This window comes from Macaca nemestrina, chromosome 1 (genome assembly GCF_043159975.1).
Source record: "Macaca nemestrina isolate mMacNem1 chromosome 1, mMacNem.hap1, whole genome shotgun sequence".
NCBI classification, from domain to species: domain Eukaryota; kingdom Metazoa; phylum Chordata; class Mammalia; order Primates; family Cercopithecidae; genus Macaca; species Macaca nemestrina.
This window is the reverse complement of record NC_092125.1, coordinates 86,215,037-86,238,257: the sequence shown is the minus strand read 5'-3', so window position 1 is coordinate 86,238,257 and position 23,221 is coordinate 86,215,037. Positions and strand designations below refer to the sequence as shown.

General features: G+C 53.9%; 2 protein-coding genes and 1 long non-coding RNA gene across 3 annotated transcripts in view; 2 read left to right on the top strand and 1 right to left on the bottom strand.

Moving 5' to 3' along the window:
- LOC139359241 (uncharacterized) overlaps nucleotides 1–6,981 on the top strand; it is a 29,592-nt gene extending 22,611 nt beyond the window's left edge. Inside the window, exon 3 of the long non-coding RNA XR_011615182.1 lies at nucleotides 6,841–6,981. This is a non-coding gene — a long non-coding RNA (uncharacterized lncRNA). The remainder of the gene's footprint in view (nucleotides 1–6,840) is intronic.
- The window catches only part of LOC105499661 (Wnt family member 3A), a 93,991-nt gene extending 81,295 nt beyond the window's left edge, over nucleotides 1–12,696 (bottom strand). Inside the window, exons 1-2 of the mRNA XM_071081699.1 lie at nucleotides 12,429–12,696; nucleotides 12,083–12,188 (exon numbers count right to left, since the gene is read on the bottom strand). The gene's annotated coding sequence lies outside the window, so the exon portion shown is untranslated. The remainder of the gene's footprint in view (nucleotides 1–12,082; nucleotides 12,189–12,428) is intronic.
- Nucleotides 12,697–12,700: 4 nt separating this feature from the next.
- LOC105499659 (Wnt family member 9A) overlaps nucleotides 12,701–23,221 on the top strand; it is a 29,726-nt gene continuing 19,205 nt past the window's right edge. The window contains exon 1 of the mRNA XM_071081696.1: nucleotides 12,701–12,888. Coding sequence (XP_070937797.1) covers nucleotides 12,794–12,888 — 95 coding nt within the window. The 5' untranslated portion in view covers nucleotides 12,701–12,793. The remainder of the gene's footprint in view (nucleotides 12,889–23,221) is intronic.

Here is a 23,221-nt window from a genome sequence, read left to right as displayed (position 1 = left end):
TGAGATCCTATCTCAATAAAATAAAATAAAATAAAATAAAATAAAATAAAATAAAATAAAATATAGTAAGATGCAGCAGGAGTAGGGAGCCATGGACCTAGCCACTGTCCCATGCTCTCTGTTGGGTGGGACACATCTGCCTGTGCCTGCGTCCAGGCTTAAAGACACAAGGTGCTCCTTTACCCAAATCTCAGGCAAAAATGTTCCTGGGGTCCATACTCCCTGGAATCTTGTTCTAGCTCAGGGAGTCAATTAAATTTGGCAGAGAGGCTCAGCGGGGTGAAGGGGCCACTCACAGGCCTCCTTGGCCTCAAAGGCTGAGCCTGTCACATGTTGAGAAGAGCTACTAGTTCAGAGCCAACCCTGGAGGCTGTTGGCCCCACCCTCAGGGACATGCCCATGAGCAAGTGAAGAGCTCAGCATCTTCCTGCTTGTCCATACCCTCCTCCCAGGAGAATCAGTGAGCACCCTTGGACCAGGGGCCCTTGACTAGATTTGGGCTGCTTTGGGGTTTAGAGGGACAAGTACTTGGTGCCAGGAAGGGCCTGGATGCAGGAATTCATGCCCCTTGAGGCCCACTAGGGAGCTGTAGTCATGGGCGGGAGTCCCAGCCATGGGAAGGTGAAAAGGCAGGCAGAATCTAGAGCTGCTTTTAGTTGGATTACTGCTCAAAGCTCTGGCCAAGATGAAAAAGGAAACTTCGCAGATGTGAATCTTGAGTCTGGAGAGCATCTGGGGAGAGAAGGGCTGCCAACCCAGTGGGAGCACCAAAACCTGGCCCAGCACCTCACCTGCCTCCCCAAGTGGCTGGCCAGCTTCATGCTTGGTGTCCTCATCTTCCACCATGAGGTTAGAGAGTGCATCCTGTGTGACTTCGATTCTTTTAAATTCATTGAGGTGTATAGTGTGTTCCATCTTGGCAAATGTTCCATGGGCATTTGAAAAGAATGTATATTCTGCTGTTGTTGGGTGGAGTGTTCTATCGGTGTCAAGCAGACCCTCCAGGTCAATGGTATTATTGAGTTCTTCTACATCCTTGCTGATTTTCTTAGAGTAGTTCTATCAACTTCTGACAGAGAGATTTTGAGACCTCCACTATAATTGTGGATTTGTCTACATCTTCAGCTGTATGAGTTTTTGCTTCATGGATTTTGAGGCTCTGTTGTTTGGTATGTACACATTTGGAAACAAAAATGAAACTATAACATATCAAAATATATGGGATTCAGCTAAAGCAGTGCTGAGAGGGATATTTGTAATAGTAAATGCTAGAAAAGAGGGAAGCTCTCAAATCAATATTCTAAATTCCCACCTCAAGAAACTAGGAAAAGAGGAGCAAAATGAAACAAAAGCGAGATGATGGATGAAAATAATAAAAAGAAGAAAAATAAGTAAATGAAATAAAAAACAGAGAAACAATAGAGAAATATCAATGAAACAAAAATTTGGCTTTAAAAACTAAAATCAGGGGCGGGCATGGTGGCGCACACCTGTAATCCCAGTACTTTGGGAGGCTGAGGCGGGCAGATCACCTGATGTTGCAAGTTTGAGACTAGCCTGACCAACATGGAGAAATTCCGTCTCTACTAAAAAAAGATTACAAAATTAGCCTGGCATGGTGCCGCATGCCTGTAATCCCAGTTACTTGGGAGGCTGAGGCAGGAGAATCACTTGAACCCGGGAGGCGGAGGTTGCGGTGAGCCGAGATTGTGCCATTGCACTCCAGCCTTGGCAACAAGATTGAAACTCCATTTAAATAATAATAATAATAATAAAATATAAAAGAATAAAATCAGTAACATTTATAAACCTGTAGTAAGACTGAAAAAGACAAAAGGAGACAAGACACAAATCACCAATATTATGAATGAAACTGGAGACATTACTACAGATCCTGCAACATTACAAGAATAATCAGGTAACACCATAAACATTTCTACTCTCATAAATTGAGAAGCTTAAGAAAAATGGACCAATTCCTCACAAATGACAGACTAGCAAAACTCCATCAAGATGAAATAGACAACTTGAATAGTCGTATGGCCATTTTTAAAAAATTGATGTAAATAAACATTCCTTCCCCAAATGTCCAAGGCCAGATGGTTTCACTGGAGACTTTTACTACACATTTAAAGAAGAAATAAGTCCAGGCATAGTGGCTTATGTCTGTAATCTCAGCACTTCGGGAGGCTGAAGTGGGAAGATCACTTGAGCTCAGGAGTTCAAGACCAGCTTAGGCAACACAGTGAGAATATGTCTCTGTACTTTTTAAAAAAGGAAAAATAAAGAAAAATTTATACAATTTATTCTAGGAAGTTTATGCAATTTATTCTAGAAAATAGAAGCGGTGGGAATCAATCCCAACTCATTTTTAATATCCCTTACAAACTTAGAAGCAAAAATCCTCAACACAATATTAGCAAATTGAGTTCAGCAATATATAAAAAGAATTATATACCATGACCTGGTGGGATTAATTCCAGGTATGTAAAGCGAGGTCAGTGTTTCAAAGTCAATGTAATCCATCATATCGACAGGCTAAAGAAGAAAAAGCGTATGATTGTATTGATGCAGAAAGAGCATTTGGAAAAATCTAACACCCACTAATGACAAAATCTCTTAGAAAAATAGGAACACCCATTAAATAACAAAATCTCTCAGCAAACTAGGAACAGAGGGGGACTTTAAAAATATATTTTGTATTAAAAATATAAAAATCTTTATAGCTAATGTCATAATTAATGATAAAAGAGGAATGCTTTCTCCATTAGATCAAGAACAAGGCAAGGATGTCAGCTCTCATCACTCTTATTAACACAATACTGAATGTTCTAGCCAGTGTAACAAGGCAGGAAAAGGAAATAAAAGGCATACAGATAGGAAAGGAAGAAATAAAACTCTTCCTATTGGCAGATGACATGATTATCTACATAGGAATACCAATGAATCCTAAAAAATAAACCTTGTAGAACTAATAAATGGGTTCTGTAGGGCTGCAAGATAAAATATCAACACACAAAAATAATCTTATTTCTATATACTTATAGTGAACATGTGGAAGTTGAAATAAATATAAAAACATACCATTTTCAGTCACTCCAAAGAAAATGAAATATTTAGTTATACTTAACAAAAACATGTATAGGATCAAGTATGTGTTGAAATTGCAAAATGATACTGAAAGAAGTAAAAAACAAAAACCCTAAATAAATAGGAATGCTATGTTCATGGATTGGAAGACTCAAATAGCAAAGATGCCAATTGTTCCCACATTGATCTGTAGGTTTAATGTAGTTCCTATCAAATCCTCAGCCAATTTGTGGGTTTAGACAAGTTTATTCTAAAATGTATGGGAAGGCCCACTTTTTGATGGGGTTGTTTTTTTCTTGCAAATTTGTTTGAGTTCTTTGTAGGTTCTGGATATTAGGGCAAAGGATATGAACAGACACTTCTCAAAAGAAGACATTTATGCAGCCAACAGACACATGAAAAAATGCTCATCATCACTGGCCATCAGAGAAATGCAAATCAAAACCACAATGAGATATCATCTCACACCAGTTAGAATGGCAATCATTAAAAAGTCAGGAAACAACAAGTGCTGGAGAGGATGTGGAGAAATAGGAACACTTTTACACTGTTGGTGGGACTGCAAACTAGTTCAACCATTGTGGAAGACAGTGTGGCGATTCCTCAAGGATCTAGAACTGGAATACCATTTGACCCAGCCATCCCATTACTGGGTATATACCCAAAGGATTATAAATCATGCTGCTATAAAGACACATGCACATATATGTTTATTGTGGCACTATTCACAATAGCAAAGACTTGGAACCAACCCAAATGTCCATCCATGGCAGATTGGATTAAGAAAATGTGGCACATATACACCATGGAATACCATGCAGCCATAAAAAAGGATGAGTTCGTGTCCTTTGTAGGGACATGGATGCAGCTGGAAACCATCACTCTCAGCAAACTGTCACAAGAACAGAAAACCAAACACCGCATGTTCTCACTCATAGGTGGGAATTGAACAATGAGAACACTTGGACACAGGAAGGGGAACATCACACACCGGGGCCTGTTGTGCAGTGCGGGGAGTGGGGAGGGATAGCATTAGGAGATACACCTAATGTAAATGACGAGTTAATGGGTGCAGCACACCAACATGGCACATGTATACATATGTAACAAACCTGCAGGTTGTGCACATGTACCCTAGAACATAAAGTATAAAAAAATAAATAAATAAAATGTATGGGAAGGCACAGACCCTAACTACCTAAAATTATCTTAGAAAAGAAGAACAAAATGAGAAGAACTGCTCTACCTGATGGTAAGTCTTCCTATAGTATATGGCTACTGAAACCAAGACAGTGTGGTAACAGCTGAGGGACAGACATATAGATCAATGGAACAGAGAACCCAGAAATAGCTCCATCCAAATATCCACAACTGATTCTTCTTATAAGGGTTCAAAAGCAATTCAGTAGAGAAAAGGCAGCCCTTTTAACAAATGGTGCTGGAGTAACTGGATAGCCATTGGCAAACAAAAACAAAACACTGAATCTGAACCTAAATCTCACACCTTACCCAAAAAATAACGTAAAATGGATCATAGGCTTAAATGTAACTGTAAAACTATAAAACACATAAAATAAATGAGAGAAAATCTTCAAAATCTATGGCTAGGCCAAGAGTTCTCAGACTTGACACCAAAAGCATGATCCACAAAAGGAAATATTGTTAAGTAGGACTTCATCAAATTAAAAAGTTTTGCTCAGAGGCCCCTGGCTGGGCTCTGCAAAAGTCCACGTGAAGAGTATGAAAAGACAAGCTGCAGACTGGAAGGGCATATTTGTAAACCACATTTGCAAAGGAGTTATACCTAAAATATATAAAGAACTCTCAAAACTCAACATTAAAAATCCAGTTAGAGAGTGGGCAGGAGCATATATTCTCAGGACCTTCAGAAGTTTTTTGCCTCCATGGGCAAAAATAATAAATTATATATATTTTAAAATACATATATATTTTTAAAATATATATTTTTAAAAATATATATATTATATATATTTTAAAACACATATATTTATATATATATATTTTTTTATATATATATATATTTTTTATTTATTTTTTTTTTGAGACGGAGTCTCGCTCTGTCGCCCAGGCTGGAGTGCAGTGGTGGGATCTCAGCTCACTGCAAGCTCCGCCTCCCAGGTTCACGCCATTCTCCTGCCTCAGCCTCCCGAGTAGTTGGGACTACAGGCGCCCGCCACCTCGCCCGGCTAGTTTTTTTGTATTTCTTTAGTAAAGACGGGGTTTCACCGTGTTAGCCAGGATGGTCTCGATCTCCTGACCTCGTGATCCGCCCGTCTCGGCCTCCCAAAGTGCTGGGATTACAGGCTTGAGCCACCACGCCCGGCCTATTTAAAATATTTTTAAAAATTAAAATAAAAAGGAAAATGAGCAAAAGACAAACAGGCATTCCATCAAGAGGATACACACATGGCAAATAAAAATAATGAATGTTCAACATAATTAGCCATGAAGAAAATGCAAATTAAACCCACAATGATACGTGACTGCACATCTATCAGAATGGCTGAAATAAAAAAGTGACAAGTACAAATCCCAGTGAGTGTGTGGAGAAACTGGATCACTCCTTCACTGTTGGCGAGGGTGTAAAATGTGCCTGCTGGCATAGCGCCTCTGGAAGACAGTTTGTAGATTTTTACAAAACTCAACATGCAGTTGCCTTGTGACCTAGTCTTTGCTTTCTTGGGCATATTTCCTAGAGATATGAAACTTATGTTCACAAATACATGGACTTGAATGCTTAGAGCAGTTTTATTTGTAACAGACAGAAACTGGAAACAGCCCAGATTCCAGGGGTGAATGGTGAAATGCACTGTGGTATATCTGTAGAGTAGAATATTATGCAGCAGTGAAACGTCATGAACTATTGATCCATTTGGGTGGATCTCAAGGGAATTTTGCTGAGTAAAAAAGTGAATCCCAAAGAGTTACCTGCTGTAGGATTCCAGGTAAACGGCATCCTCGAAAAGACAAAATGAGAGATGGAGAACAGATGAATGGGTTCCTGGGTTGGGCTGTGTCTACGCAACAGCAGCATGAGGGGTCCCATTCTGATGGAAATGTCCAGTATCCTGATTGTGGCAGTGGACACATGAAGCTAGCACAGAACTAAACACCCACATACAAAAATGAGTGCCTGTAACAAGGTCAGTGGAGTGTATCAATGTCAACTTCCTGGCTGTCATAACATCCCAGAGTTTTGCAAGTGGTTACATTGGGGAAAACCAGGGGAAGGATACCAGGGGTCTCTCTGCACTATTTCTATGCAAGTGTCCAGTATGCATCTGACAGAGGACATGGTACTATCCATGAGAATAAGCAAGAGAGGTCCTGTGCTGGATGCCGCCTGAGGGGTGTGTGTGTGTGTGCTGGCGGGGATGCAGGCACCTTCTCTAGCTGATCCGCAGGGTGCAGCCCTGCCTTGCAGGGAGCCAGGCTCCGCAGAGGCCCCTGGGCTGGGCTCAGCCTCCCAGGCCTGACCTTGTGAGCCCAGGAGCTATTCTGTGTCTGTGTGTCTGTGTGTCTGTCTTTCTGTCTCTCTCTCTCTCTCTCTCTCTCTCTCTCACACACACACACACACACACACACACACACACGCACGCACGCACACACGGCGCAGCCCGTGAGCTCATTTTGCCCATGGCTGGCAGTCTGGGTGGGTTGCTTCTGCTTGAGCTCTTTGTCCAGCTCCATTTCAAATGACTCATGAGTGGTTTTTGCCCTCTCCCCTAGGGACACCCTCTGCCTGGCCTCATAAATCTTCCCAAGGAGGCAACGTTTCCTGATAAGCAACCTCTCACCCCACTCCTCCAAGACCACCCAAGAGACTGCCCCCCCTTCCCTGGGCGGTGCCAACAGCTTCCCCACCCTGAGCCTCCCCATGGTCTCTTGAGCTCAGAGCGGTGGTATGCAGCTCCCTGGAACCCCATCCTCATGTACTCTGTTAGCTGGGCCAGGTCCAGAGAGGAGCACATCAGCTGGGGAGGTGGCCTTGGTGGGCGTGGTGGGGGGGACGCCTTTGCCCAGTAGGGTGTCCTGGCGGTGCCTACACTGTGGCAGCTCAGGCAGCCCTGCCGCACACCCCTCCTGCACGGGCTTAATCAGGGGCTTGTGGCTGTGGGGATTTCTGCTCTTTGTCCTCCCTGCCCCAAGGGAAAGGCTCCCTTTCTCTCACTGGTTCATACTGTCTCCCTCTCTCTCACATGCTGTTATTCTGTTTCTCATTTTCTATCTCATTCATTTATTGTCTTTCCCTCTCTCTTTTTGTCTCTCATTCTCTGTCTTCGTATCTCTCTCCATCTGTCTCTTTTGTCTCCCTCTCATTCTGTCTCTCTTCATCTTTCATTAATTCCGTGTCTTTCATTCATTCTGTCTCTCCATCTGTCTCTCATTCTTTCTCATGCTCTTTTTCTTTCCCTTTCTTCATCTCTGTCTCTCTTTCCATCTCTCTCTCTCTCTGTGACTCTGGCCCAGGGAGCATGGGACTGAAGAGGTTGGATCACTGGACTGGAGAGGTGGAGACAGGAGCCGCCAGGATCCTCACGCAGCCCAGTTGCTGTGCGTGGCCAGGGACAGCGGGGCAGGAGTGGCCCTGGGGAGGAGGTGTCACTGTTTCTCAAGGGTCCCGCCTCCTGAGCTTTCTGGCAAGGCCTAGGGGAACAAGCACTTATTTCTTCCCAGCCACATGGTGACTTGAGTGGATCCAAGGACATGCTTCTGAGACTTGCTTCTGTTTTGGTGGGGGCACCCTGGCTTTCGAAAGGGGCCCACCATTGGGGGTGTGTGAGCCCAGAGCCCTCCAAGCCCCTCACAACCCACACCACTTCCCTGAGGAATCCAGATTGGGCCTGGAAGGGAGGTGGGGATGAGCCTGGTCTCGGGGAGTGGCTGCCTTTGTCCAGCAGGGCGACCCAGCAGCACCCAGACACCGCGGCAGCTCAGGCAGCCCCTGTACATGCTGTCCTGTGTGGACACAGTCAGGGTCTGCGGCTGTGGGGGATTCAGCACTTCACAGGGCAGGGGTCTGCACGAAGATAGATGTTTGCAAGAGCGCCTGGACCTGATGAGCATTCATAGGCGGCTTTTGGGTTTTCTTTCTACATGGTGAGGTTCCTTCCTGAGCCCATGCCTCCTCCCTGGTGCTGACACAACCTGTTAGGGCTGTGCCTTCCCTACCCCTTGGAAAGCATGCTGAACCCTAGTGGGGGGTAGAGCAGGAAAAACCCAGCCTGGCCTTAAACACTTCTTGCAATCTTGGGGCTTCTGCCAGCTACCCAGCGCATCCATTACAATTACACATCTGGAGCTGGGGAAACCACCACAGGAGGGGCTCCAGGAGCTGTGGGACCAACTGGGAGTTGACTGAGCTACAATTCCATGGGTTCTGGGACCTCCACAAGCCCCTGCTGTGCCTGGGGCCACTGCGACCTGCTGGGTCTCCTGGAATTGATGTCGGTTCAGGGCTGTGTCCAGCTATCCCAGAAAGGTCTGATTATCTCCTCTCCCCACTGCATGTTCACCCTGGTAAAAGGCCAGAAGTGCCTTTGGGGAAGGCTAGGAGAAAGATAAGAACAGTAAGCTTTTGGTAGCGCATCGGGTCCCCCTCAAGGGGGCTCAGCCTCCCCTCTATCCAGGGGGTTCTGGGTCTGCAAACTGGCTCAAATTTGGGACTTGACTGAGGAGCTTGGACTTTGGATTTTTATATATATATATATACACACACACACATATATATACACACATATACACACACACACACACACACACACACACACACACACACACACACACACATATATATATATTATTTTTTCAGACAGGGTCTCTGTTGCCCAGGCTGAAGTGCACTGGTAAAGTCATAGCTCAGTGCAGCCTTGAACTCCTGGGCTCAAGCAATCCTCCTTCCTCAGCCTCCTGAGTAGCTGGGACTACAGGCATACACTATGATGACCAGCTAACTTATTTTATTTATTTATTTATTTATATTTTTAGTAGAGATGGGGTTTCACCATGTTGGCCAGGCTGGTCTCGAACTTCTGGCCTCAAGTGATTCGCCCGCTTCTGCTTCCAAAAATGCTGGGATTACAGGTGTGAGCCACTGTGCCTGGCCCAGCTAATTTGCTAATCTGTTTTTCTTCTTTTCTTTCTGTTTTTTTTAGATGGAGTTTTGCTCTTGCTGCCCAGGCTGGAGTGCAATGGCGCGATCTCGGCTCACTGCAACCTCCGCCCCCTGGGTTCAAGCGATTCTCCTGCCTCAGCCTCCTGAGTAGCTAGGATTATAGGCACCTGCCACCAAGCCTGGCTAATGTTTTTTGTATTTTTAGTAGAGACAGGGTTTCACCATGTTGGTCAGGCCAGACTAGAACTCCTGACCTCAGGTGATCCACCCACCTCAGCCTCCCAAAGTGCTGGGATTACAGGCGTGAGCCACCATGCCTGGCTTATTTTACTTTTTTATAGACACAGGGTCTTGCTATGTGTCTATAGCTGGTTTCAAACTCTGGGCTTCAAACGAACCTCCAGCCTTGGCCTCCCAAAGTGCTGGGAGTAGAGGGGTAAGCCACCACGCCTGTCCTGTTTTTGACTAGAGTTAGACTTCTGTTCACCTGACCGTGGGCCCAGCGATGGCTTGTCCTGCCTACTCCCCTCCCCTTACCTGGAGAGCTTCTTAGGCCTGGGAGGCCATGGGGAGTTGTAGGGGTACAATGTAGCTTCTAGTCAGAGAACCGCCAGCCCCTGCCTCTCCAATAGAAATATAGGGGCCAGACTGCAGTATGGCAGATGAGAATAAAAAAGCCCACACTTCCTGGGAAACGTCTCCCCCTTGAACTGTGCCCAGGGTTTTCTGGATATGGTTTGAGAGAAGCAGAGGGTGGGGGCAGCTACTTGCCTTCTTAGCGCTGTGTGCCCTTGGGCAGGTGAACGCTGCCCTCTGGGAAGGGCCACTAGTGGCTGTGGCTGAAGCAGCAGGCAGGCCACGGTGGGCGAGGGCAGCCAGACATGAAAGGGAGTTTGAGCCTGGGAGATTAGTGGGAGGGAGTATAATTCTCCCTGGTTCCAGGTAGGCTGAGGGGACTGCCTCTATCTGCCACCATCATCCTAGGTGTAGTGAGGTAAGAGCTGAGCCAGCCCTGCCAGACCTCAGGTGTATCTCTGACATTACCCTGCTGGGGCACTGGGCCCTACCACTCATGTGCCCTGGGTCCTGTCAGCCACATGCCCTGGGCTCCTGGGCGTTCTGACAGGCTCCTGGCTGGAGCTGGGCCAGGGCTTCAAGTGGGGGTCTGGTGGGGCCACTCAGGGATGGCCTGCCTGCCGCTCCCACCACCAAAAGCTGCCATGAGCTGACAGCCTCCCTTCTCTGGGGAAACAGCAGGGTCCTTCCATGGATGTCAGATCATCCTTCTCAGCAGCCTCTTGCACCAAATGTGGTCCTGAGAGTCCAGGGCTGGGACTAGAGCCCTCTACCCGTCAGCCGGCCAGGCAGCTGCCTCCTTCCTTTGGTGACCACTAAGCTGTCGCTGGGAGGGCGATTCAGTGGAAGGGAGCTCTGTGGTGCCGGAGGCGCTTGTGATGCACATTTACAATCTCACATGTCTTCTTGGAGGCAACCTCCGGGCCTTTAAGCATGCCATTGCGGAGGGAGGTCTCCCGTCCGGTCTGCTTCCCACTGCTGCCTCTCACTTCCTGGCACTAGAGCCAGACTTTGGGGGCTCACTGGAGCCCATTGCCGTGGGGTGGGTGGGCCTCCCACTGGGGTCGCTTGCAGCCTAGGTGGGCTGGGCTGCTGTCTGCGCTCCCTCTGCTGAGCCAGCCCCATTTCAAGGGAGGTGGCCCAGCCCTTCATGAGCAAAGGACGACAAATGAGTGCCCTCTCCCTACGGGAGGGGGTCTTATGGATGGGGAAGGATGTGAGACCAGTCACACCTAGTGGAAAAGCAGAACCAGGGGCCAGGGCTCCCACACAGGACATCATGCCTTAGAGGAAAGCCACCACTTTGGATGGGTCTCAGATGGGGAAACCGAGGCCCCGAGAGGGAGTGACTGCCCAAGCCTGGTCTCCTCCCTTCCCCATTCTTGCTTTGCCCCACATGCACCTGGAGCTCACCTGGCAAGCTGGCCTTCAGGGACTCAGAAAGGGTGTGCTCACTGGGGTGACTCACATGGCCAGGCCTTCCCAGGGAAGCAGGGCCAGGAGCCCAAGGGGTGGCGAGGACAGCTCAGACCCTCGTGGGGGCCATTTTCTGCTGTTCCTATCGTCTTTGTCTTTCCTCCGAGGACCCCTCATATTCGCCTCTGTCGCTGCCACTGGCAGGGTTTCAGAGCCTTCCAGGAGCATGTGCTCCACCCCCCAGGCTCTGCCGTCACTGTGCCAGAATCAGTCCCTGCCGGCGCAGACGGCACTGCCTAGAGAGCTGGCACCACAGCCCAGGTCTCTGAGGCCCCTGCAGCACGTGGCTGGGCAGGCTCGCTGGCCCTGTGTCCTCAGCTTTGGCAGCCTAGCCCGTGTTGGAGGCACCGCCCTGCACTGACCAGGGTCTGCAGGTGGCAGGCATGCCACCGCCAGCCTGGACCCCAATCCCTGTTCTTCTGTCTCTTGTTGCGTGGCACAGAGGCCCCATCCAGGGAACTTACAAGCCTTCTCCTGGATGCCACCCCCAGGTCTGTCTGGAATTTGTGCACCTGTATCCTAATGCCAGCTCTGGGTCCTCTGACACCATTCTGCTTCAGAAGCAGTTCCGAATCCGTATCAGCAGAGGGGATGAGTCCCTGGGCTGTGACTGTGCGCTTCTAGCTACCTGGGCGTGCACCTTCCATCCCAGGAGTCCTCTTTCTCCCCTGTCCAGGACAGGAAACAGGCTCCGGAGAAGGGCGTTGCCCGATGGCTGGTGTGGCATTGACTTAGCCGCTAGCTCCCCTCCCACAATTTAAGAATGGGGAGACCACCAGGACCCCAAAAGGTAGAGCTACTCACCTCACAGCCCTAGCAGGCTATGTCGCTTCATTCCCAGTCCGAAAGCGGCCACAGTCCCCGCCAGAAAGGAGCGATTCTCTGGCCCCACTCCTTGAGGGGTCAGCATCTGCAAGAGGCACAGGCATCACCGGCTGGCCGAACTCCTCCTCACCAAGGTTCCCCGGAGCATCAGCGCAGCGCGCAGCTCGGGGCAGACGGCCGGGTCCTCTGTGGAACCATCCCCGACCGTCCCGGCCTGGAGCCCCGCCGGCAGCTAACCCGGCCGCCAACGCCTCCCTTCCCCTCCCCCTCAATCCCGCCCCCGGGGCCGCTCCAAGCTCCCACCGCAGCGCCCCCAACGCTCTACCTGCTTCCCGATGCCCGCCCCGGTCCCCCAATGCCGTCTCGCCGTGGTCGTCCCGGATTCTCGCACGCCCAGCCCTCGGTTCTCACCGCTCCCCGCCTCCCTTTCCTCCAACCCCGCCGGGAAGGGCGCGCCCGAGACCCGCGCCGGGAACGGCGACCGGGGCCCCGAGCGGCCGGGAGGGGCGGGCGGACGGGCGCGCGCGGCTCGGGTTTCGGCCCGCCCCCGGCGCCGGCGTGATCCCCTCCCGGGCGCGGGGCGGGGCCGGGCCCAGCTGGCCGCGCTCCGGGCGCTATAAGAGGGCGGCGGCCGCGGCGCGCCCTGCGCGGAGCTGGGAGCGCGATGGTCGGCCGCCGCGGTGCGGCAAGATGCTGGATGGGTCCCCGCTGGCGCGCTGGCTGGCCGCGGCCTTCGGGCTGACGCTGCTGCTCGCCGCGCTGCGCCCTTCTGCCGCCTACTTCGGGTAGGTGCCTTCGGCGGCCGGCGCGCACTGGTGGGCGGGGGCGGCGGGGCCGGGGCGGGGTCGTCCGGAGTCCCCGAGGCACCCGGGGTGGCTGGGCCGGGGCGCGGCGGGGCCGCCTGGTTGCCTGGCGCTGTTTGTTTGCGGCGCGCGAGTCGCTCCGTCCGCGGCGTGTCACGGGTAGAGAGGCGGGTGGACCCGTCGGGCTTGCGCTGGGCCGCGGTCCTCCGTGACCGCAGAGTCGTTGTCGTCGTAGTCGCCGCAGCCGCCGTGAGCCGGACTGCCTCGCGCTTAGGGACTGGGATCAGGTCCCGGCTTCCTTGGGCCGCCCTGTCCTTGCCAAAAGGCTGGAGCCTGAGTCCTCAGCCCCTGGCCATCGCCCACCTAGCAGCTTCCCTCCTTTCTCTTCTCGAGAAGTTAATTTAACAATAACAAAAATACGTACAAAATCCAGATGTTCCTCTTTCTGAGCCCCAAACGGGGAGAGAGAGAGAAAGAGAGAGAAAGAGAGAGAAACCCTCCAAGCTGGAGGAATTTATTTATTTTTTGCGCTTTGCTTCTGACGCTGTGGCCCGGGCCCCGGCCCGCGGTAGCGCGTCCATGGGACCTGGCCGGGAGCGCAGGGCCCGGCCGGGGCGTCCCGCGGTGTCACTGCCGGTGCTCGCGTGTCTCTGCAGCAGCGCATTGCGGGGCTGTCGGCGCGTCTCTCTCTTCCTTTCTTTCCCTTCTTTCTTCCCTCCCCCTTTGCCAAGTCTGGGATGCCCAGTCCAGCGACCTTTACAGGGACCCTCGCTGCATTTTGGGCACGCTGAGGTGCAGGGTGGCACCGTGCAAGGCAGCGCCTCGGGCCTCCCCGCCACCCTCCCGCCTCCTACCCCGAGCGCTGCCCCGGGAGCCCTGGCTGGCCTTCGGATCCCAGCCCCCGACCTGGACGCCCTGGGCCGCTCCCTCGGCCGCCGCCCTCCACTGGTCACCTGTTCCCGGCCCTCTGGCCTGAGCGCCAGCGCGCGGCGGGCTGGCCGGCAGAGGGCCCCGTTGGTCCAGGAATCTGGCACCCGCCCGGGCAGGGAGAGGCCGCCTGGGCCGAGGAGCCCTGCAGGTGTATCCTGTTCTCAAAGAAAATAAAATATTTTCATGGGAAACTTTCCCTTTGTGTTTTTCTTTCTCCCCCTTTCTTCTCTCTGTTCCTTTCTTCTGGGTCGTCTTCCAGGGTCAGCCCGGTGTCTCAGTTCCCTGGGGCCCCCACCCGCAGCCCTCTCCTGGCTCTGACTGTGGGTACGGCCCTGGGCCTGGGCTGGCACGCCACGGCACGCCATCTGTGCAGCCCGTAGCCTCACCCGGGAGGGCAGGAGGGAGGGCCACAGGTCCGCGGTGAGTCACCGTGGCCTCGTCAGCCAGCTGTGCTTCCCTGCTCTCCGGCCCAACGGAGGCTCTGCTTCTGGGGCTCGGGACACACCCTAGGCTTGTCCAGGCTGCAGCGGCTTTGTCCCTGCTGTGATCCGATTCCTGGAGAGGGGGTGGGGCTGGGTCCTGGCCCCTCCTTCTCTGACCTATCTCTGGGTTTTGTGCTCTGGAGAAGGTCAAGGGGCTCTGCTGCTTTGTGTGTGTGTGTTTCAGCTCTCTTGCAGACAGTTAAGTCCAGGCTGGTGCCAGGCGCATAGCAAGGACTTAAGTGCTGTTGTGGCTTCTCTGGCCAGGCCCCTTGGCCCTGCTTCTTGGCTCCAAAGGACCCATCAAGGGAGGATTCCTGAGTCCTGAGGGCAGCTCTCCATGTAGCTGCCCTGTGGGAAGTCCAGAGGGCAAGCGTGCTGCCTTTGGTGACAGCTGGCATTGCAGAGGGCAGCTAGGACTCTGTTTGACGGATGGAGAATGAGTACCTTCCTGAACCAGGGGCTGGGGGGCATCCTGGGTCAGGGCAGGCCAGGCTCCATCTGGATTGCTAGAGGCCTTGGGCCCCCCTTAAGTCAGTTCTTAAGGTTGGGCTGGGGAGGGGAAGCAGGGCACAAAGGCTCCAGGCTGGGTTGTGTGGAGGCCTCTCCTGCTGGTTTGGGGCTGTGGCTCCTGGCCCAGCAAAGGCAGGGGGTGGCCCAGGGCATTAAAGGCCAGGTGGGGCTGGAGCTGGAGGGGGGCTGGGGTGGCCCTTCCCAGCTCCAATCCAGGAAGCAGGGAGAAGGGGCTGGGATCTAGGGCCGTTTTCTCCCTTCCCCCTCTCAAAAGCTCTGCCTGGCACGGAGGCTCCCGGGCAGGAACGCGGCTCCAGTTACAGCTCAGGAACCCGGAGAGGAGAGGCTGGCCTGGGGGAGGGTCACGTGGACCCATGGGAGCCCTCCCTGCCTGCTCCCTGAGCTGCAACCCAACCCTGGCTGGCGTCTGCTGCCCTCCTAGAAGCCTCTGGCCACCAGGCTGGACCCCCTGTGGGGAAGAGGCTCCCCATTGGCCTGGCCCTGCACCTTGGCATGGCTAGCAGGTGGCATTTCCATCTGGTTCTCCCATAGCTGTGTCCCTGTGCCTCCTCACTGGCCTGGCCCCAAGCCCTTCTAGACAGAGGGGTAAGCAGGAAGGCCAGCCTGAGGTCATAGGAAGGGCTTGGGGTGCAGACTCAGACCCTTTCCCCGAGGTTACTGTAAGAGGGTGGGCCTGGTGGTGGTCTGAGAACGTGGTTTGTCCTCCATTGGGAGGCCTCTCTCGATTCGCCCTTGCTGGGTTGTGGTCTCAGCTGAGATGATAGTTCCGGATTAGACGCCAGGACTGCTGCTCTGCTGGGCTCAGACCCTCTGGATGTGGAGTCAGGGCTGGGCCTGGGCCTGGGGGCTGTTCCTGCCCAGCGGTGCTTGGACCCCCACCTCTGGCTGCTAGGCTGTCTGGCTCCCTGGCAGCTTGCAGCCCTTTCCTTAGGGGTCTCAGGCTGGCTCGGGATGAGGGCTGAGGCTTCCCACTGGAGTTCTTCTTTAAAGACCCTGAGGCTGTTTTATGGTGATGGCCCTTGCAGTTTACATCACTCAGGAAACATTTGCAGGCTACTTTGGGGGGCATGATGGTGGGAGGCCAGGCCCTGCCAATTTGCCCCCTTCTCTGGGCCTCAGTAGCCTGGAGGCCTGCCTGGAAGAGGCATGACCAAGGCAGGCACTGAGGGATTGTTGAGGTGCCCCCGGCCGTGGCCCCAGAGCCAGCCATTGGGCTGGAAAGGTGCTTGGAACTGGTCCAGAAGCCAGGCTGGAGGGAGTGACCACTGTGAATTGGGCGCCTGGTGGGCCTCAGGGCTGGCCGAGGATTTTTGTTATTGGCTGTAACTCACGTCCTGTAAAATCCACTCTTCTAGTATACAGCCCTGTGATTTTGAGTACCTCATTCACCAGGCCATGCAGCTCTTACCACTGTTTAATTCCAGAACATTTTCCTCGCCCCAGAAACCTCATACACATTAGGCAGTCACTACCCGTTCCCCTCCCCCAGTCCCTGGCAACCACTCGTCTGCGTTCTTTCTCCACGGGTCTGCCTGTCCTGGACGTTTCCTAGAAATGGAATCCTATGCTGTGTGGCCTCCGCGCCTGGCTTCTCTCACTCAGCATCGCCATTGTAGCACGCGTCAGTATTGCCTTCTTTCTTACGACTGAGTTAGACTCGACTGGAAGACTCTCCGAGAGACTTTTTGACCCGTTCATTAGTTGACGGACATCTGGATCGCTTCCACCATTTGGCTATGATGGATAATGTTGCTGTGAGCATTGGTGTGTGGGGTTTTGTGTATGTGTGTGTTTTCAGTTCTTGGGGTACTTACCTAGAAGTGGAGGTACTGGGTCACATGGTAACTCTGCATGTGATGTTTTTGTTTTTGTTTTGTTTTATTGAGACAGGGTCTTGCTGTGTCACCCAGGCTGGAGTACAGCGATGTGATGAGACTCATTGCTGCCTCCACCTCAGAGGCTCAACCATCCTCCCGCCTCAGCATCCCAAGTAGCTGGGACCACAGGCACAAGCCACTATTCCTGGCTAATTTTTTTTAATTTTGTTTTTTGTAGAAACAGGGTTTTGCTGTGTTGTCCAGGCTGATTTTGAACTCCTGGGCTCAAGTGATCTCCCGCCTCAGCCTTGCAAAGTGCTGGGGTTACAGGCGTGAGCCCCCACTCCCCGCCTGCATTTAGGTTTTTGAGGCCCTGCCAAACTGTCTTCTGGATGCAGCATTTTACATTTCTGCCAGCAGCACACAAAGGCTTGTTTCTCCACTTCCTTGCCAACACTGGTTTTCTGTTTTATTTTCTACTGCAGCCATCCTAGTGGGTGTGGAATGGCACCTTGTGTGGCTCTGACTGCATTTGTCAGGTGGCCAGTGGCGCTGAGCATCCTTTCATGGCCTCATGGGCCATTCTTCTTTGGAGAATGTCCGTGCAGCTCCTTTGCCTGTTTTTAGTGGGGCTGCTTGTCTTTCTCCTGTTGAGTTATGAGAGCTCTTTATATATTCTGGATCTCTCCTTGGACTGAGGAGAACCTTGTCTCTAGAACTGTGAGCCCGTGGGTGCTCTTACCCTTGCACAAGGAGCCGGTGACACCCTGGCAGCCCTACTGGGTGGGTGGGGGCAGCCAGGACATCCCCTGTTTCCTGGAGCCTGGTGTGGGGCAGTTCTGGGTGCTCAAGGGACTCTCAGAGGAGGCTACGGAGAGGCTGCTGTCACGGGTGTGGGGAGGGGATGTGTTTCTCACATTAGTGCCAACATCAGACCCCACAGGGTCAAAGAGGGAGGCCGCCAGCTGTGGGCAGGACATGCCCTGCCTGGTCCCATGGCTCTGCCTCTCTGTGCACCAGGCCTGGGGTACAGCTGGCTGCCCGGTTGAGGGGCACCTATGGGTCCCTGGCAGGGCTGGAGAAAGAGGAGTGGGCCTGAGGTGTGGAATCATGGGGCTGTGTGGTGGGCAAGAGAAGCCTGGGAAGGGGCTGGCAGGAAGATGGGGTCTGGGGTGACCCCTTAGCTGGGGCCTGGGTCAGGTGCTCTGAGCACTGTGGGCCAGAGGGTTTGGAGCAGCTGAGAGCTCAGTCTTAGGTTTGGGCAGGTGTTGTCCTGGAGACCCGCCCCCTCCAACAACTTAGGACACCCCAGGAAGCACATGGGGCCTGGCATCAGGAAGAAAGGCCACAAAGCATGCTCTGGAGGGCCAGAAGGGCAGGGAGGAAAGGGGCCAGGCAGCTGCCTTGTTTCGAGAGATCGTGGAAGTGGCTCAGTGGGGCAGACTTCAGCAGAGGGCTGAGGGGAGGGGCCCTGGGGGGGCCAGGGAACTCCCTGGGGACTTCTTAGCATGGAGAAGAGAGGACAGGGGCAGTGGAAAGTGGGGGCATTTCTCCAGGACTCCTGGCCTGTGACCCCAGTGGCCAGTAGAGGGACCCAGTTACCTGGCTCCTGGACAGTGGGGCCGTAAGTGGGAGGGCCTGGAGTGTCAGCCTGATGGCCCCTGCAGGCGCTGGTGACCTTCCTCCCTCCTGCTCTGCACCCAGGGGCCTCGGAACCACCAGCCCCTCCCTGCCCCACCTGCTTAGGGATCCTGGCTCCCTGGAGGGTGTGAAGGGTGTGTGGTGAGGACGGAGCAGCAGCGCCTGGCCTGCCACAGCTGAGGGAGCAGATGTCCTACCCACAGCCGGCGGACGCGTGGATGGGGAGACAGCTGGCCTCATCTTGCTCCCACCCTGCTGCAGGCTGCAGAGGGCCCCAGTGCCTGCCCTAGCCTGGGACCCTCCGCCGGCTGCTTGGGTGGCCCGGGCTAGGGGTGCCCTGCTCTGGGGTTTGGCCATCGAAGAAGCGTGTGGGTGACTCTTCCCCTAGGAAAGAGCGCACAGGCACGGATACCTCCCGGAGGCTCTGGACACCTGGGCAGGGAGGAGGTAATGCCTGTGGGAGGGTGGGGGCTGTGGGAAAGCGACATCTGTTGACAGGCCTCGGTCACGCCACCTGATCCCGGCTGCGGCACGGGCTCCCTTTGTGCATTGTGCTGGGTGGCGGGGTCAGGACCAGCGCAGTTGTCTGGGAGCAGGGTGGCACCCGCCGGAGTGTCTGGGACTGGGGACTGAGCCAGACTCCCAGAACCCAGAAGGCCGGCCATGAATGGGGGTTCTGCAGACCCCATGCCTTCTGGCTGGAAGTTGACCTCTGATGGGGCCGACCCTGAGGGTCAGGTGAGGCCCTTAGGGCACAGCAGTGCCATCTCCCCTGTGCTCCCAGGGCCTCTCCTGTCCCTCGAGGTCGGCCCGGGCTGCCGCTTCTTGCAGGAAGCCCAGTGACTGCCCAGATGCCTCCTTCTCTCCCTGCACACTCAGCTCTCGGGTTGGCCAGGAGGGTCCCCATGGAGTCTCCTCAGATGCATCCTTCTCTCCCTGGTTGCTCAACTCTGGGGTCAGTCAGGAGGGTCCCCTTGTGTTCTCCTCAGATGCATCCTTCTCTCCCTGGTTGCTCAACTCTGGGGTCAGCCAGGAGGATTCCCATGGAGTCTCCTCAGATGCATCCTTCTCTCCCTGGTCACTTAATTCTGGGATTGGCCAGAAAGGTCCCTGTGGGGTCTTCTCCAAGCTGTATTCTGTGTTCCCCCCTACCCCAAGACTCCCTCAAGCCTGAGGCTCTCTCTGCCAGGTAGATCTGTGTCACTCATTCACCTGACAGCCCAGCCCTGGGTCCTACAGGACCCTGACTCTGGCAGGGCTATGTCTGCACTTGTGGCCAGACGTAGTGCAATGCAGACCTGCCGCTGCCAGGCTGCCGAACCTTCCCGTGTGTGGATGGTAGGCCAGGTGTTGATGGCCACACCAGAGCAACCATGCGGAGTGCAGCCCTGGCGGGGATGTGACCCTGGTTTTCCTTCAGGGGTCATATTCAAGCACATCCATGGGCCAGGCCGGGCAGGGTGGCAGGTGGCTGGGGACGGTCTAGCTGTGCCCGCTGACCTGGGTGGCACTGGGCTGCCCCAGCTCCATGACCTGCAGCCTGGGCTCTGCCTGGAGCCTGTCCCCCTCCCGACATGGTCCTGGCTGGCTGGGCGCCACTGCCCGCCAGAGGAAGCCCAGCTGTCCAGCTGGCAGCTGTAGCACCTCAGGACCAGTGGCCGGACGGGATGATGGAAAAAGGCAAGCCGCAAGCTGCATTTGTTTTTTTTAGCGATACCTGAGGTCAGTGCAGCCAGGGGAAGTGGGCTGGAGGTCTGGCCCAGGAGGAGCCACTGCCAGAGCCTCCCAGAGCTGGAGAACGTCAGGGCCGGCGTCCCTCCTGGCCAGATGGGGACAGAGGCGGCAGTCCTGGGGTCACTGTGGGGTGGGGAGAGGAGCCAGGTGGACTTTGGGATGCCCCCTCTGTGATACCCACAAGGAGAGTGAGCTCCAGAGGGGATGACAGTGTGGGAGGTGACACTGGTGGCCGCTGGAAGGTTGTGTGGCTCTCCCTGTCCTTCTGACCAGTTGTGTGGGTCTGCGGCTGTCTGGGAAGGCCATGGGGGGCTGTGGTCACTGAGCACAGAGGCCTTCTGGAAGCTTCTGCTCTTCAACTTTCCCCCGGGGGTCCCGTGCGCAGCCTTGGTTTCCTGTCTTGCAGCCCACAGACCAGCTGTGCCCCCTCTGGGGTCCAGGGTTCTGCCCCAGAAAAGGGCAGTCAGCCCAAGTGGCCTGGGGGAGCCTGGCTGGCCTCTGTGGTCTGGTTTGGGGGACCTCATGGGTGCTGCAGACACAGACAGGGCAGGGCTTATTCCAGGGGCTGCCATGGGACACGGTGCTTTCAGCAGGGTGGAGGGGGGGTGTTTCTGTCAGGCCCGAGGATTCCTTGCCTGACGGGCACCTGGGCATCTGCACGGGCCATGCTTGCCATCCCTGAGGCATGTGCCCCACTTCCTCCTGGGTGCAACTGGGCCCTGGTGGCATTGCAGCCCTGAGGGACACAGTAGACATGCTTAGGCTGGAAGCTGGGCTCGGGCTGGGTTGATTTGCAGACCATGGGGAGGGTGGAGAGTTGATCTCAGCCCCGGTTTCTCAGTGCTAGAATTTGTTTTGATTTTGTTTCACACAGAAATTAAATGCTGTCTGGCAGGACTGAGGTTTTGCTGGCGGGGCGTTGTGGCTTCTGGAACTGCAGTCTCCTGTCCCTCTGCCCCAGCCTGGGGAAGAGAGCTGGGTCCCGGTCAGAGTGGCCAGACGTGCTGGCAGGAGGCAGGGAGGTCAGAGGCCAGCCTTGGTGATATGTGCTCCCTCCGCAGGATTTCTTGTCTATTGTGCTGGGAGCTGGAAGGAGCCTGTGACTTTAGGGACTGGGTAGTATGTGGTGGCTATCCCTGTGTGTCTCGGGTTCTCTCTGGGGACAAGGCCCACTTGGCTACCCTCAGGCACAGGGCAAGGTGTCTGAGTGTCTGGGTCCTCCCAGGGTGGCCCGATCCCCAAGCAGCCAGGACATGGGAGCATCAGGCCCAGCCCGAGGAGTAGGGGGACGTCCCCAGACTCAGCACCATGAGTGCTAAGCTCCGTTTCTGTGGGGCTGGAGAATTGTCTCTACAGAGTTTCTGTAGGGGTCAGTGCTGACCACCCCGGCCAGCCTCCAGGGCTCAAGGAGATGGCCAGGTCACCACTCCTCGGAGCCACCTCCCCCATGGTCCCTGAGACCAGCACTGTCTGCAGCCCCATCTGCAGCATGGAACCGTTCTGTGTGCCCTGTGGCATGGCAGCTGCAGCCACGTATGGGTGTTGAGAGATCTTCCTTCTCTCCAGCTGGCCTGTGTCCTCCTGCATGGCTGCACCTGGAACGATAGCCAGAGGTGGGAGGTGGCTGAGGCTTGAGGGGTATGGGTGTCCCGTGGAGCCATCGTCATCCGGGCCCTTCACTGGGGAGAGCAGTCACGAACTGGTGCTGCCTTGGGCCTGGCAGGGGTGTAGTCAGGTCAGAGGCCGCTTTCAGGTCCCAGCCCTGCCTCAGCACTCACGGGCTGCACGGGCCACCACACTGTTTAATCCCCTGAACCTCGGTTTCCTGCCGGTGTAGCAGAGTCAAAAACACACTCACCAGGTAATTTAGGACATGAAGACACGAGACACTGGAGAGCATAGATGCCCGTTTTCAGCAACAGACCCACAAGACTTAGAGGCTTTTCTGCTTGAAACAACTAAAGCTGAATTTTTACATGGATCTTATGTGTGTACATGCATGTATATGTTTGTGTGTGTGCATGTATGTGTGTTTGGGTTTGGATGGACATGTGCATGTGTGTATACATGTATGCATATGGGGGGGGTTTTGTGTCTGCATGTGCTTATGTGTGCATCTCTATGGGTTTATGGGTTCATATGGGTGTGTCTGTGTACATGTGTGTATGGGTGTGTCTGTGTGTACACATGTGTGTATGGGTATATCTGTGTGTATGGGGGGTTTGTGTGGGTATGTTCATTCCTGTGCATGTGTGTATGCATGTGTCTGTGTATATGGGTTTATGGATTCATATGGGTGTGTCTGTGTGTGTGTAAGGGGGTTTATGTGGGTGTGTTTGTTCCTGTACATGTGTTTATGTGTGTGTCTGTGTGTATGAGTTTGTATGGGTGTGTGTATGGGTATATCTGTATGTGTGTGTATGGGTTTATGGGTTTGTATGGGTGTGTGTATACACGTGTGTCTGTGTATGGGTGTATCTGTGTGGGGGGGGTTGTGTGGGTGTGTTTTTGTCTTTGTGCATGTGTGTGTGTGTATTTAACTTTATAAGTGTCAAAGAGCTGATGAAATGGATAGATGGTGGGGATCCCTAGAAATAGCAAGAAGAGATGCTGAACAAGAAAGCGTGAGGTTGGTTTGGTCTCACGGGATGAGGGTGCATAGTAAAGGCTGGGGTCCGCTAAGGAGAGAGTACTCAGAGGAGACCCTCCCACAGCCCCAGGTGGCCCCCAGGGCAGGGCACAGCCACCATGTGTGCACCGAAGTCTGAGTCACCGGTGTGGTCCCGGGCCCTGGCCTCATGCTGGATTTTGGGTGGCTTGACTCTGGGACTGCAGATGGCCCTAGAAGCCTGGCTGGTGTACACATAATGAGATCCTTTCCAAAATCTGTGCTAGTGTCCTGGGGCTGCTGTCAGGCACCACAGACTGGCTGACCTGAAATGAGAGGACTTCTGTCTCGGCTGGAGGCCAGAAGTCTGAAATCATGGCATCTGCAGGGCCATGCCCCTCCGGAGGCTTGAGGGGAGGGTCCTTCCTGCGTCTTCCAGCTGCCAGTGATGGTTGTGAACTGTGGGGCTCCTTGGCCAGTGACTGAGCCACTTTATACGCTGCCTCCATCTTCACGTGGCCCTCTCGTCTGCCTCTCTGTCTTCTCCTTTTTCTTATAAGGACAGCCTCCAC